Source organism: Apteryx rowi, unplaced genomic scaffold (assembly GCF_003343035.1).
Source record: "Apteryx rowi isolate R43461 unplaced genomic scaffold, aptRow1 scaffold_47, whole genome shotgun sequence".
Classification (NCBI taxonomy): Eukaryota; Metazoa; Chordata; class Aves; order Apterygiformes; family Apterygidae; genus Apteryx; species Apteryx rowi.
In genome coordinates this window covers 76,472-93,191 of record NW_020450727.1, presented here as the reverse complement: position 1 = coordinate 93,191, position 16,720 = coordinate 76,472, and the positions used below count along the sequence as shown (strand labels likewise).

The 16,720-nt window shown below is 38.0% G+C and overlaps 1 protein-coding gene across 1 annotated transcript in view; it reads right to left on the bottom strand.

The window, feature by feature from the left end:
• The window catches only part of KCNH7 (potassium voltage-gated channel subfamily H member 7), a 102,869-nt gene that overhangs the window by 64,742 nt on the left and 21,407 nt on the right, over positions 1-16,720 (bottom strand). Inside the window, exons 5-7 of the mRNA XM_026078072.1 lie at positions 13,753-13,773; positions 13,227-13,250; positions 9,613-9,827 (exon numbers count right to left, since the gene is read on the bottom strand). Of these exons, the coding sequence (XP_025933857.1) occupies positions 9,613-9,827; positions 13,227-13,250; positions 13,753-13,773 (260 nt within the window). The remainder of the gene's footprint in view (positions 1-9,612; positions 9,828-13,226; positions 13,251-13,752; positions 13,774-16,720) is intronic.

Below are 16,720 nucleotides of genomic sequence, written 5' to 3'. Positions count from 1 at the left end.
TTATACTTGAAAATACACCTGAAATACCTTAAAGATAATTCCACTATGTGTCACAGTAAATGATTTATTGAGCTGTAAAAGAAAAAAAACTTATCTAAATCTAATACAAGACTACCCTGATATAAGGACRAAGAAACTCTGAGAGTTCTCTATGTACTATTAATATCAACTGAATATTCATGTAATTTATGTACTTTATTTCAGATGGATTTGTATTTACAGTATAATTCTACACATAGAAATGCAGATGGCCTGAACTAGCCACCTTTAGTAAATATTTTCTAGAGATTTTTGTTGTATCCTGTTCATTAATTTTATGCTCAGCATCACCTATACTACCCATAAAGCTCAATAAATGCTTTGTAACTAYGTGTTAGCTCGTTAATTAGCACACTATTTCATGAACATAATATTTGGGATTCAATGACCCTTTGATTTTTGATTCATATAGCTGGTTCTTGATTTTTCCCCTGCTGTGATTTTATTGATATTTCAATATAATTTTAAAGACTGTTCCCCTTCCTCCCTCCCTTCTTTTGAAAAACATTATCTCTGAACTGGAATTCTGGGTCCCCACTCCTCTATTGATCCTGCTACCAGTTATGAGCTGAAAGCATTATCCAAGTTCTGACACATTACAGGTAATAGATGAAAAGAATGACCTCATTTGGCTTATTAATTTTGAGGGCATTCAGAATGCATCAAATAACATACTGTGCTGACTGGATTTAATGGTCTCTGCTTTTTCTTACTGTTTCTGATCCTATGAAAAAAGAAAACCCAAACTCTAACAAACCCCAACAGGAAATTTTTTTCAGCTGGCAACACATCAACACCAACAAACCCACATGCTTTTCTCCCACCTCCTGTCCAAGCCAGAAGAAAAATATCCTTGTTGCTGTTGCTCCTTTATATGCCTAAGACCACCTGGTTCCTGATAGTAGATGATAACTCTTAATATTATCACCAGTTAATCCTCTTTCTATCTGCAAGTTGCTGGAATACTTTGTTTTCACATTTAGCTTATTTATCAATTTTTGTCCTCAGAAGTATAAGGGAACTTAACTACTTCCTTTAAAAAGTTATCTTTTAAATTATGTACCATTTTTTTTGTTTTTTGCATTAGCTAGTATTACACTAACAGAGAAACTCAAGTTACTCGCAAGAAATTATATTAAATTGTCAGCTGAACATACTTGCATTTACTGGCTGAGAAAAGTGACTCCTAATAGGAGTGAATATGTGATTTCAGGTAAGTGCTACATATTGTCTGCCCAGGTTATGGTGTTTGGTGGCTAGATCCAACACTGGTACTACAATGCTTACATTTGAGGTGCTTCTTTAGCACTAGAATAGAGTTCAGAATCCAGACTTCATGGAAAGTGCACTGGGAAATTTTCTTTAAGGGTTAGGACAGCRGGGGAGGGAATCCTGAGTGTTAGTCCATGCATGTTTTTTTATTCTTTTCTACAGATGTTCCTTTATGTAAGATAAGTAACAGGCAAAATACACTGGGACTACAACTCGGTACTTCCTCCTTCTAAGCGAGTACTCTAAACATTAGCTACACCACTAGTGTTCCTTCTAAAGTGCCAGCTCTTTCTGGCCCATGTGATCCACAGCTTTCTGTCCTCTTCCCTCCCCTTTTCTCTGTACCAGTTTCTATTGCTATCTATTGCTGGGTGACTTTCTCCTGGAAAATATATGCTTATGCCGATCTAAACATGGAACTTGTTCCCTGAGCTAACATGGTAAACCCCTGACTCTGATCTAACTTTGAAGTTAGTGCTGTTTTGAGTAGGAGATTGGGCTAGAAGACCTCTAGAGGTCCCTTTCAACCAACATTTTTGTATGGTTCTACGGTTATGTAAAAGGTGGACTGTGACTCCCTTTGTGGTTGCTCTAAGGCAGCTCTAACTGCATTATGTGAAAGGTGTTATTTCAGGCCACACACGTGAAGTGGAGCAGAGGATTCTACCAGCTCTCTGGATCTCAGTGGGGCATAGGCAGGGGCTTGACTTCTTGCAGTTCATTTTGGCACAGTTCTGATGGGTGCCAAAACTGTTGGTTTTGACTAACTCACCAAGTTTAGAAACTTCCAAGGTCAATCCACCATGAAGTGGGAGTTTTGGGGTTTAGAGTTACTTAAATGCTGCCTACACTTTGGTTTTGATCACTCTCACTTACTTGTAGGGCATTAATTCTTACATCCTCAACCTATTCATCAAATCCATCATTTTCAAAACAAGCTACAATGCAATCTGAAAGGCTGTGTCTGCTTATTTGTCCCCCTATATTAGCACCAAGACAAGAATGTTGCTTTGAGAAAGGATGCAATATTATACAAAACACATAGTCCATTCCATATTAGCATCATGGAACAGCCCACTGAGCATTTGGTTCACGTCAGTAACAACAAAAAGATCATATGAGAATTGATTACTTGAAATTGTAATTCACAGAGGATACTAGATACTCAGCAAGACCAGACAATCCATTTATCAGAAGAGTAGATCTTGAGGGAAGGACATGGACTGATTAAAGATGCAACCAGGTTACATGTTTTGAAGCAGCTGAGCCTTCCAACTGCTCCATTTCCACCATATGTTGTGAAATTGTCTCAAAACACTGCAGCAGTTCAGATGTCTTAGACCATTCAGCTGTCACAAGGAGAAGAGGTGCTACTGGAAACAATCACCTTCAGAGAATATTTTATCATTCACTATTGCTCTGAATCTATAACTAGATCAGCCATTTTGTTACTTTATGCAATAGCAAATAATTCAAATGAAAATGCTATATTTTTCTGAAATCGATCAAAACCAATGGGCCTTATTTTCTATTTCCATGCACTTTGTATAGCTGCTTGCTCTAGTGCAAAGGAGCCTGCTCTCCAGGTTTGGTGACATCTTTGCACAGGCGTAAATGACTACATTGAGACTGGGGTATTTTTATTATTTTTTTTCCTTGACCATGATGTTCTTTACCTTTCTTCTTTTCACACACAGATGTGTCACACCTTCTAAATGATAATGTAATTACACACATTTATACTATTTTTATAATGACATGTATAGTAATTATGAAGCCTCATTATATAATTACAATAGAAGATAAAGTTTTTTTGCATTAGGTTGCTAAGTATGATTGTATACAAAGGAAAACTTCCTATATAAACCATGTCAACTGATCATTGCAAATAGGAATAGCAAATGATAGAAACAAGAACATTCTCACCTAAGCAGAAACAAATAAATTACCATTTCATACAGTAACTAGTGAAATGCTGGCTCTGCTTACCCCCAATTTCATCATTCTGTGTATACCTTTCTGTGTAATTGGAAGATGTATCAAAATTATACTTTCCCTTAATTCAGGATTTTCTGGTTTATGTCAGCTCATGTTCCAAAATGAACAGCCTTGAAATGTCATTTGCGTGTGAGTTATTGCAAGGTGGTGTAAATGGTGCAGTGTGTCAGCTGAATCAGAGTGCTGAAAATGTATAGCTCAATAATGTGGTTTATTTTTAGGTCTTGTATTGCCCCTCTCTGTCCTAGATGCTGCTGAACAGTCTTCTTTTAGCCTGAAAACCTGAAGGTCAGTTTGAAGTCATAATCATATAATGGTTCTTTTTAYATCAACAGCTGAGACTGGCCTTGGGGGATATTGTTACTTACTTCTTAATCTTTTGGGGCTGACAGAACAGAGTCTGGCCAGATTACAAAAGCATGCCGTGAAACTACAAGGTCTATCACTTCATATATGACCCGCTGTACACTCAGAGTTTGACTTTCAGAAGAGCTGTGGGTGTCCAGTATGTCTGGAAAACAAATCATAATCTTCCAATCAACCATGTATCCAGTTAGGGAACATATTATCATTTGATCAGCCATGTACCAGTTAGGATATATATATTTTCTAAAGATAGGTAGATGGTGAAACTGTTTTGAAAAGTGCTATTTACTAAAGGTTTAAAGGTCGTAGAGTTTTGCCCTCCTGTAAGTCAGCTATTGTGACAAATCATAAACAACGGATGCATATTGGGCCCTCTAACCACATGTTGCCTTTGAATAGACAGACGAATTTCAAGGTGACCAATAATCTCTGAGCATTAATGAGGGACCACAGACTAGTTTTGCTAAAGGAACACAAGGGATGAGCAATTTACATGTTTATTAACTGGGTCAGTCATTATATGTTATCAGCGTCAGTCTATGGGTATAAAGGAATTCTCTCTTTTCTTCAAACATAACCATAGATACAGACTATTGTAATCTTCACTCAGCCCTTATTCTGTTCACAATAAATTTCACAGCTTTGGAGATATACATTAGTGTGAACTGGACATGTAATAAAACAAGATTCAAAAAAATGACAAAATTGCTTACTGTTGTGCCGCTACAGGTCATAATTTTAAGGCTAGAAGCCTCCTTTATAAATTCATCAAAAATGTTAAGGGACAGATGTCCATGGGGAGATTCATTTATTTGTGTTACTTAAAACATTTCTTTTTTTTTTTTTTTGAATTTCCACCRTGAAATCCCATTTTTTCTGCCTGGATTTCAAAGGTCATGATTTTCACTCAAACTACCAACCACTGTTCCACCATCTTCTGCTCCTTCTGAAATTCTTTTCTATATCTTAATTTTCCTGTCCACTCCTAATTTATTCCACTAAGATCTTGCTTGCTGAGAAACATCTCTCTCTGCTTTAAATGCTTTCTGAAAGTGTATCCTGTCTTCTAAACAGAGTGGCCATGACTCCTCTATTTGTAAATTCAGTCTGTAAACTCTGTTAGGTAAGATTTGCTTTCTATGCCATATATTTTGGTTACAAAATACTGTTTGCTCTTCTTTTTCTCATGTCCCCAATCCTGCTTTTCAATTGTTTACCACTTAGTGTTTTTTTTTCTGTTGTACTAGTTTTCTTCCTTGTTCGTATTACATTGCAAGTCTCCTTTTACTATTTTTGCCATCTTGCTGTCCTTTAAAAATAAGTTAATATTTTATTTCACACAATTCATTCTAATATTCTTCTGCCTTGTGGGGGTAGTTATGTGTCATCCCGCCCTTTTCTCATTGTCTTAATTACTTGAATATCCTCTCCAGCTTGTGGATATGATAGAAGTTATGCAATTGTTACCTCTGTCTTGCCTAGATATTTCTGGAAAGAACTCATTCTTGTAGTTGGAGATGCTGATACTTGGTTTGCTATTACTGATTCATCAGAGAGAATCCAGACTGTACCGATCCAACTCTGCGGATCAGTGTTACTTTAGTGTGGTGCATACCAGAGTCCATGTCTCTAGATTTTGAGTTACAGACAGTGAGAGGTGCCACAGTAATGGAACGTCAGGCTATAGAGCAGGAAGTAATTTCTCAGCAAAGCTAAGGAAAGGACACATGCACAGTGAGGATCACCAAGAAAGGAAGGAACAGATGTTTGAATGGTGCCATATGTGACTGGAAGTGGCCCTCCATGTCATCAAGTCCTGCAATCCCAGAAAAGTACATCATGGTATCTATCCTTTTACTACATTTCTCAGGCTCTGTCTAAAGGCATCTGAGATTCCTGCCCTAACTGCCTTCATTGGAAGACTATTTCAGGATGTCACCACTCTGATTAAAGGTAACCTTTAAACGTATCATAGCCATTGTATACTTGTTTGCTATTTTACTGATATTGTCCTGTAGCTTAAATAGGTCATATTCCCCTCTGTATGTTTTTGATGCCTTCTCACCCAGACACACTTATCAGAGGACTGTGCCAGCATGAGCATATCCTAGTTATCTTCTGTGATGTTTCTGCCATTCTGTTTTCAATACTGTGTTCAGACCTTCCAAAAACACCTCTCCACTGCTTTAGAGCTTCTGTGGATACAGCATGGAAAGGGTCTTACAACAAGTTTTCCTAAAAGATTTAGCTTTTAAAGATGCAGACAGACATCCAGTGGAACCTTCAAAGTGCCAGCTCTCATAAAACATATTGCAGTCACTGGAAATTAGAAACATAAATGGGACAAAAACTTCTAGCCACTTCCATCTTCTAAATGTTTATTTCTAATCTAATTCACAAATAACTAGCTAACTAGATCTTTGACAGATGCATGTAGGTACAGTAGACTTCAGCACCTACATTTATTTATATCTACTAGGAATTTCTCCTTGTACCTAATCCTATCGTTTAGGCTGCAGTGATAAGTGAAAATATTGATAATTGAAAACAAAAGGGGATAAAGAAAACAGCTTTGGGTAATTCTTTCTCATTATGATGAATGATATATTATCAAAGTTTGCTACATGGATTGTACTCTGCATGTTGGTTGAGGTAGTTCTAGAAAAAGACATAAACCAACATCAAATTAAATTGGAAGTGTTTTATGAGGTGTAAAGATTTTACAGAGCATTTCAAATTTAATTTTAAATTTAGTTAGCATCAATGTTCCTGGAAGATTCAGCTGATCTGAACCATTTCTGTTGGACCTTTCATAACATCTAAGTTGTTTGGGGAATAAATGTAGATTATTCTTTTTGCCCATAACACAGTCATTAGTAGATAGGAACTGGGCACTTCGGCACTAATTGGCCCGTCAGAAATTTGAAAAACCAATCAAGCTTGACTTATGCTTACATAGCTTATAAAAATTAGTCTTTTTAATATAACTTGACTTTTTGCCATATTATCTGTGGAAAGGATTTCTATGTATAACTACTCTGAATAATTTAAAACATATCAAAATGGATCCAGAAGAGATTAAATCTTTCACAACTGACCAGGGAAGAAAGTACAATGGTTGCAGATTCAAGTTAGCTATCAAAGACAAAATATATAAAAGATAAAAATCCAATTACTTTTTAGGCACTAACTTGTCTCAAGATAGAACTGATACAACTTTTATCTCTATTTCTCTAGGAGGGTGTACAATACATTGCTTTATATATCTGTCAAAAGAAGCAGGAGCATGGAAACTATCCGGCATAGTAGCAGTGTTGAGAAGCAGAAACCTGGTCTACAGAAGGCAGGTCAGAGGTAAGGAAAAGCTATTCTCAGCAAGATTTTTCTTATGGAATCTCTATCTGCATCCTAATACAAAGCATTTCTCACCTCCTTCAGTCTGTCAGTGGATAGACATTTAGGGGCTGACCCTCTGCTTACTGAGACTACAAAAGTTCTTTGGGACAAAGACTGCTATTTCTTAAAAGAAAAAATCAGCATGTTGCATACTGGTAGCATGGCCTTGCTAATATCCATATGTCAATACAACACAAATATGAGATTGATAATGAATTTAGCTGAAAACCTCTGTTGCCTTCAGTGGGCACTAGATCTGTCTTATGCTGAAGAAATGCTAATCCGCACCATTTTACTTGGTCCTCTAGCTGTTTGCTACCCGCCCTGTGCTAGAGATTACTATTTACCTCATCCTATTGGCAAAGGGATTTGTGGAAGTGTTCCTTAAATTGCCTGAGGCAAAATCATCTTGCAGAGATGTACTGACAGGATGTTTTGGGAGATAACATCTTTAACCACTTGCTGAATCATGAACAGGATGTCTGTCTATGGTCTTCAGTAATTTGCTTAAAACCTCTTGGGGTCAAGCCTCTAAAAACTCAGTTGAAATTTAGGCATACAGTCATATATACAACCTTTTAATCTTTCGGCTAGCTACTATAATACTCTGAAGACACATAAGTAACAGGATACATTATTTATACTTTAAAATTCCCAGTCTACTTGGAATCAAACCTTTATGTGTGTTCAGAATTACTCCAGGCTAGATGAAGCTGATGAGGTTTGATGAAGCTTGGTGCTTAGCTCACACTTAAAACTATTTTGGATCTTTTATTTACATTCTCAGAGGGCTCTATTCACTAGGCGTATCAGAGGATGTTAGCAGGCCTGGGCTATTCCTGTAATGTGAGTCTGTGAAATTAGTTTTTATAAGACACAGTTGTATTTGGTTGTCCCAGGAACCCTTCTGGGAAGCATCTGAAGAAAAGCTTTATCCATCAATTGTCAATAGTTTATACCTGATGTGTTCCTTAAAGCCATTAACTATCATCGTAACATTATAATTTGGCTGATTTCTGAAGTAAGCAAGGAAAAAACAGTCAATTATCCATCAGATTCTTTTCATTGCTTAAAAAATGAAAACTCATCCCTGCAAACCACTAGCTAGAAATGAGTGGCAGTATGTCTATAGTGTCCTCTATATATCAGGCATCTAAGAAAGTGAAGCGACAAACTAAAATGCAGAAAACATTGAATAGCATAATACTTTATGATGAAGACCTTTGCACCTTTGAACTGTAACAACTGGATATTTTGGACTCTTCACTGTCTGTCTGTTTCTGTAGGTTGTTGATTTCTATTAACTCCAGAACAGCCATTCACAACACAATGAATTTACATGTCAGATACTTATACATTCACAAGAATAGCTCTTGTGACTGTGTTCTCACATTACACTTTCCTAAACATTCTTATGTGTCAAATATATAGTGCGTATATGTAAGCAGCATGTATACTGCTTACACACAGAGGAAATTGTGTGCATACTAGCCCTTATGCTTACAGACCGGTGAGGAGAAATGAGCATAAAAAATCTCCCTGTCCCTCCCACGTTCCCTGTGGGGGTCATAAGCTATCCCCTTCTCTGCATGGGCCAGCTAGCACACTGGGATGAGGAATCTCTGTTCTAGAAAGACTGTGACTTAGAGAACAAAATCTTTCCAGTCCCATATTGGGACAATGCATTCTGCCACTCTGCACAAGAAGCAGAGGTAGAAATAGCACAATTCAGCTGACTGTGTTCATATTTCAATTTGCTAGACTTTAAACTTATTGTACATTTCCCACTGGACAAGGACAACTTATATTTCGCCAGCCAGATTTCAAGCACAAGCTTTACCAGTCTATAGTAGCTGTCTATCAAAACGAGCCCTATTTGGAATTGTTTTCATTTTTGGTTTGTTTACATGACTCATTCCCAATGATGACAGAAGCTATCATACATCCAATCCAAAAGTATCCACTTCTCTTTTTGACAACCCTTTGATGTACCCATAGGCGAAAGGAACCCATAGGAAAGAGCATTATGAAAAGACAATGAACTGGAACAGAAATTACAAGACGCAATTATCATGCCCATACCAGTGGCACAATCACCTATCATTTGTTATCATATTGTGCCTTGCACTAATCAGCAATTCACAAAACTAAGAAAAGGAGAAAACAAATGAAATTTCATACAAAATAAATAACATTTATGACTGACAGTAATCACTGAAGTTAATAGACTTATATTGGGCACGTGGTGTGTACTCCAGCTTTTTCTCATTGCAAAGTACATTGCTAAAAAGTTTTAATTGTTTACTTCTCTTTGGAATGTAATACATATTTTAGCAGAAGTCAAGCAGTATCATCTAATATTGTAAACCACCTCACGTACAACTGAACTGGAAGTAAAGTAAATAACAGCTCAAGCCCTAATAATTCAAAATGTCTTGGAAATATCCAAGTCATTCATGAAAAAGGTAACAATCTATCGTATACCTTGATAAACAGGTTCATAAAACTAAAAAGTAATTCAGATGATAGATACTACCTTACCTGGGTAACCTTCTCTGTTACGTTGTGCGTTCGGTCTTTCACCTTAGGTGCAATAATTGTTTTCTCTGAAGAAGGAGGAGATGAAGATTTTTTTTCACTTTTGATATCAGAAAAGTTCAGGGTGAGTTGAGGAATTTTGTTGATTGTGCTGTATTTGTTGAGATTTGAATCTGATGTGGATCCCAGTAGACTTGACTTGATATGATTAAAAGGCCCTAAAAAATTGGAATGCATATTTAGTATTTGACAAATGCAGAGAAATAAGTTATCATTAATGCTTAAGTGAGATATGTTAGAAATGTACTTAATATTATTTTTCACTATACTACTTGTTAGTAAAAATTATCTAGATTTTAAAAATAATTCTATTGCTAATGAAAAATTTACTATTGGACGTAAATACAGAATTTTCTTTACATAAAGCCTACAACATTCTTTATAAAGTCACAGGATTGCAAAGTACATAATGCATCAATCCTTAATTGTTTTCATGTACCCATACATGCTCCATCACAATTTTGGATGGGTAGAAATACTATACTCTCATTTTGTTTATAAAAGCGGAAGTAGGACACGATATTATATTAGAATGTCTGGACTGTCCTATTGTAGAGCAAAGGCTCTGTTATCATATCTATAATGTTGCTTATGTTTATAGGATACCTAATTCAAAAAATGGCTTTCAGTAAATTCAAAAATTGAGTAAAATTCATTTCATAATTATCCTACCCTGTTGACACAGACCAAGTAACTCCATATTTAATCAATGTAGATATTAACCTGTGTTTAACATCCTCCCAAAAGCCAAGCACATTTAATTTTTATTTTAATTTTGAAGTATCACAAATTCATAAAATGTGTTGCATTAATTGTCATTATCAACAAAATACTGAAAACAATAGGAACACTTCTATGTAGAATATCAGTGGAATATTTAATATACACTTAAGCAAGTTGTATTACTTTAATGAGCCATGATAGATAAACAATACAGAGTTCATATACTTCATGAAGTACATATCGATTATAAATTATTCTTTTCAATATTGCCCAGAGTTATTTGTACTGTCATTATAAAGTTGGCCTAGAAGCCCCTCAAAAAATTCATAGTAAGGAATAGTTGCTTTTGAGAATAATATTGTAAAAGAGATCTGTAAAGGTGTTTAGACTGCAAGACCTAAATCCAGTAACAGATTTAGGACAAATTCCTGGTCTAGCAGTCAGTAAAATTCTGTCTAAAGTGTGCAATCTAGGGTATTTCTCAGATCCAGATGAGAACCTTAGTGCATCCTAATTCCCTAATTGCCCTAATTATGGGGCAAGTATGTGATGTTTTTCCTCTACCCTGTATTTTTTTTTCCTCAGAGAGAAAAAAGAATTGGCCCTATGGTTTAGAAACAGCCAATGGGACAGGATGAGGCCTATGGGTAAGTTTCAGAGTCATCAGGGGAACACCTGGATCTGCAACGTGTGAACGAATGAAATCCAAAGCAACCAGCTGCCTTGAGTTAGCTGCCTGGAAATGCTGAATAGTGACTCAGTGCTGATTTCTATAACTTGACCTCCAGGGACTTCATTTGGGATTCAGTGTCTAAAGCTGTTTGTGCAGGTCAGTACCTATGTTTTATCTTTTCACAACTAAGAAGGACTCATTTGTCCTTGTAAAATGCTGTAGCTGAGGGCTGGGCCTCTCCTGGGTATGGCAGACTGCTTCCTGAGGAAGCAGGCTTTTTGTTTGCTTTTGTAATTTAACGGGATTCATGCATATGCTTTCCACCTTCTGAATTTACACTAATTAGAGGTTAATTTGGGCTGGGGAAAGAAACCCTCCACTACTGTATCCCAGACTGTGCCACTGTGCAGAAAGAAATTCAAGAGCACAAGGGAGGGCATGATTCTATAGAGTAGTAGTTAGGGTGTTGCCTTGGGAAAGACTAGTCCAATGGTTCTGCTCTCAAGGCTCTTGCTGTATTTTGTTCAATGATCATTTGATGCAACATGAAGAAAAATTGTGTGTAAATGCTATTACCACCAGCCTACAAACTGAGGCTTTCTCTTCCTTCTTAGGCTAATCAATCTAGAATATTCTTTGTAGAACAGCTTCACTAGAAAAAGGGAGAAAGCAATATCCTTCTCCCATGTGGAATACTAAAAAGCCTGGTACAGAGRACACTATCAAGGAATGAGGAATATTATTCCTGAACACCTTTTGGGCAGACTAGGACCTGAGCCATCTTTACCATCATCTACATGAGTAATCTATTAAAAGGTGATTTTTAAAAGAAAACGGGGGTCACAATTACAATTGGTGAGGTGACTGATCTGGCTGGTTTGTGCTAGCCATGGTCAGAGTGCATTCTTTTCAGCTGTGTTTCCCTACACAGTTGTAGCAATTCATAGTTTTTGGATATTGAGTAGGCTTACGTATGAGTGAGGTATCAGGCTGGAGCTGTTTCTCAGATGAACAAGATTCTTGATATCTAGGGAACTCTGAGGTAAGAGAGCTCTAAGGGAGCTTAGGTAAATCCATGATTAGATGGAATTAGTAACATTAGCTATAGATGCTGAAATTGCACTGAAATTTTGTTTTCTGGGATTTAAGCCTTTTACTGGTTCTCTTCCTAAGTGAACTAACTCTCTAAGAAATGGATTTATTACAGTGAGTCCTTCCCTGCCTAATATTCATGTCCTAGCACGCAGTATCAGATTTAAGTTAATTGCATGTGAGAATAAATCTTTCTCCCCCCCCCTTTGTTAGTTTAAAAAAAATGGTACAAGGCATATATGTATCTCATTGATAATGATAATTCATTAAAAGACATTACTAGCTTAAGTACAGCCTAGGCTGACAGTATTTGAGCTGCTACTTGACAGCTAGTGGACTTTTCCTATATTCTCGTAGCAGGAAGCAGAAAGAGGCCCATAACAAATCACAATCACAATTGACACTAATTGGCATCTTGATTGACAGTTTCAGCAGAGAGGCTGAGAACCGAATAAGCAGGGAGAATGACATGCTTTTGCCTATCCTATGAAGGAGATTCTTTCAGGTTAAGTTTGATCTCCCCATTTTCATGGTAGGATTCCATTGTCCCTGCTTATACAATGTATTAAGAAATGATTTCACTCTCCTGAGCTGTCAATCCATCACCTTCACCAGCAGTAAACATGTTTATAAAAACTGTTTTACAAGACAAAGACTTTTTTTTCTCCTCAAGATTTTGCTGACACACACATGAAGCAAATGCAATGATTTCATAATCCATGAATTGCTTTACAGAATCTAGCTCATGCACTGCATGCAGTTCATAGAGAAGACTTTACCAGGTACACGCACTTTTTGCATCATGCATGAAGTCACAAACCAGTTTTCAAACGTAGCTATAAATATTGCAGTTAAATCGAACACATTTTAAAAATAACTTTTCTAGAAATAAAGTCACTTAAGAATTATGTTCAAATTGCTTACAAAAGACAGCTCAGTTTTCTTTTGCCATCATTGTGCTGGTGAAAACAAGTAGTTTTGTAGCTGCTCCAAAAATTATTTAAACATGAAATTGGCAATGAAGTTCATGCATGCACATTTTAATACTACAGGAAGCTTGAAACCATACCCCCTGCCATCCAGGAACGTGAAACTAGTTTTAAGGAGACAAAAGAGGAATAAGTGAAGATACTTCCACATGGTTCCTGATTACCCATTATTTTATTTTTGAGACAGTTAACTGAAAAGTAAACACTTCATAACAATGGACTGTTTATTAATGGCCCGATTATATATCCTTTCACAGGTAAAACTCCTGGTAGCATCAATAGAAGTTTTGCCTGCTTAAAGACAACAGCATTGAGTTAAATAACTTTCTCCCTCACTTTTTTTTTTTTTTAAATTATCAGCTACTTAGGTTACTTGACTGTTTAACTATTCCTTCACTTTTTCCAGGCACTGTTAGTGAGTGCTTTGAGACAAAAGTTAAAGGCGATATTAAGTGTCCAACAAATATAAATTCAGGAATGCACCTGGTCCTAGTGAGGTCAGCATGAGAATGTTGCATTTGAACATTTCATACAGCAGGCAAATTAACATGCCAAAAAGTGTGGCTGTTGAAGCACTGGATGGTACATTCTACATGTATACTTTACCTTTGGCATTGCGACCATTGTCTGGTTTTCGGCATAATAAGAGTGAAGAAAAAGAGAGAAAAAAGAAACTAAAATCTATATTGGAGAAGTGGAAATTATTGCTTCARAATGTGTGTATGGTTGGAATTAAAATATATTTGCACTGCCTTGATTATATGGTGTAGACTTCTAATCAAGATGAATGTCAGTTTGACAATTAAGAAATAATCTGTAACACTGTTTGGAGTAGATCATCAGGTGGTGTAAAAAACAGAGTAGTTTTGGCTCTAGATGACTTGTGGTATCAAGCAAAATGCCAAAATACTTTCTCAGCAAGTCCAGATTTCACGTACGTTTACCCCAATATTGAGTTTGAAGTCAAAAGCATTAACCCATGAAGTGCTAATTAGTCACCTTTAATTAAGCGAGCGCCTGTGGCCAGACTCGGGCGCTGCGTGCAGCRGCCAGGCCGAACGCGGCCGCCTCAGGGGCACTGTGCGGGCAGGCGGCCTAGCGCAGCCCTGTGGTGGCAACGCGCTGCCTAGGCACTCGCAGGAAGATCTGGGTTTCACAGGGCTAATTTTACCGACGCAGCGTGCTGCAACGCCGCCTTATCCGCGTAGGTGCTAGGGAAACGCTGAAGACGACGATTATGTCTTAAATGTCCCTCTTCAGCTCTGAGGTGCCTCTACGCAAGGTAACAGGGAAGTGTCTCTCTGCACAGGCACACCAAGCCCTGAAGCCTTTCTTGGCATCAACCCCCTTAAAGGAGAAACTATTTTTTTTCTCTTTTTTAGCAGGTGGCTGGACAGACACCACCGCTATTCGTGGGGGTGCAGCACTGACTGTGCCCCCCCGCCGCCACCCTCCCCTCAGGTCGGGGCGGCTCCAGGGGCGGCCCGTGGGGCTGCTCCAGCGCCGCAGCCTCGGGGCCGGGCACGTGGAGGTGGTGAGGAAGTGGGGCCGGGGGCTGCCTCTCCCTTTCGCCCCGCTGCCGCGGGCTAACGGGCCCCTGCCACAGGTCAGTGGAGCCGGGGCTGAGACTCGCCCGGCGTTGCCCTGCGCCCCCGAGGCGCCCGTGCCCCAGGCTGTCGGGCCCCGGGGCGGCTGGCTCCGCCGGGGCAAGCGTGAGGGCAGCTCCGCCGGCTGGGGGGACTCGGGAGAGGCAGCGACGTCTGGTCTCCTCAGCGGCGCCTTGGGGGCGTGGGCCTGGCCCGTGCTGGCGTCGCGGCCCGCTGCCTTCCGCTTTCGYGCTCTCCTCGCAGGGACGTGGATTTTGCAGGCCGAGTTGGGCTCGAAGGCCTGCTGCTTTTGGGAAGACTGCAGAGGTGTTACTGAGGGACCTTTCTGAAGAAAATAAAATTCCCTGAGTGTGGCTGTGAACCTAAACCAGCCTGTGAAATCGGGATTGCTGCTGCTGCTGGTGTTTGGGGTGGAAAGCGCTCGGTTTGGTTTTGGGCGGTGGCAGCTGCACACGGTTCCCACCCTGCCCCCTTTGCTGTCAAATCAAAAAATTTAGGAGGGAATTCAATGAATTAAACTCAAATGAAAAAAATCCTAAATTGTCATTTTCGGTGCAAAACCTTTCAGCATACAATTAACACTAGGTATAGCTGCAGCAATTTTAAAGTACACAGTGATAGGCAACTAGGGCATATAAATTAATGTAGCATATGAAATCATTTATATTCTCAATAGTCTTTCTAGAAAAACACATTTGACCCTGGCTGGATTAGTGTAGTGAGTATTGAGCTAAATAATGCTATTCTCTTGTTCTATTAGAATTCAGTTYAGATGATTCAATTATTATTACTTGAACTGGAAGAGGTGGCAAAAAATTAAATCTGAATCCCTCATTGCATTTTCAGTCAGAATAAAGTATTTATTTTCAGCAGATTCAGGAAAAAAAAACAGAATTGTTAGGATCAATAAGCAAAGTAAAAAGGGAATGGGAAATGTATTAAACTTTATGCCGTCCTTGGGCTGTAAATTTTGCAACATTAAAGACCACCAAATTTGGCCCATTGGGACTGTGGTTAAGTTAAAGTTTTACATTCTCCACTACAGTATCTACAGCATCTGTCAATCTGTGAGAGTCCAAAAAAGATGATTTGGGCTGAATCTTGGTTGCCTAAATTGCGTGGATAATTTTGTAGCAACAATAGGGCTTTATGGCTCACTGTTGAGTAAGGCAAGCAGGACTTGACTTATTAGCTAAATTTAAACATACTTTCAGCATAAGGTGCCAAATTCTAATAAGTTTTGAAGCAGATGGCATCAAAGATGTTACTAATTCTAATGCAATTCTGAGAGTCATCCTCCGTTCTGTTGTACATGTTTAGTATGCCTATGTATGACCTAAGCTTAGGGCCAGATTCTCTCCTGTTTTGTAGCTTATGCAAAGTGGAATCAGTGTGACTATTGTATCTATTTACAATGTAAATGATTACATCATTTGAGAAGCAGTAGAAATTCAAATTAATTATTTACTTATCATAGTAAATTTTTTTCTTTAATATTTGACTCATGAAAAATGTTATCCTGTGAAATATGGTTAGAAATTTTTTTGCTCCTCTGCGCACCCATTATTAAATTACATGGCTGTTTCTGCACAAACTTTGTACCATCAGAACCAAAGAAATGTAATAATCAGCTTAATTTTAAACCTTTTCTTCATATAATTAATAACCAGTTGGGAATTGCTTTAATCAGAATAAGTTCTAAACATAGAAAGTGACAAAATAGATATCCTTAAATGTGTTTTGTTGGAAGTTTAGTTTAAGTATCTGGGGAAGTTAAAACCAAGATGAACTTTATGTAATGATCCCGAAACTTGGACATGACTGAACTTTGGAGGTTTTAGGCTCTAGATCCTGATCTTGAAATCTTGGGTTGAATGTTGTTATGAAATATAGCAAAATGGTATGGTTTAAAATGGATTTAATTGAATTTTCAGATTATTTGAGCTGAAAAAAAATGAGTCCATAAG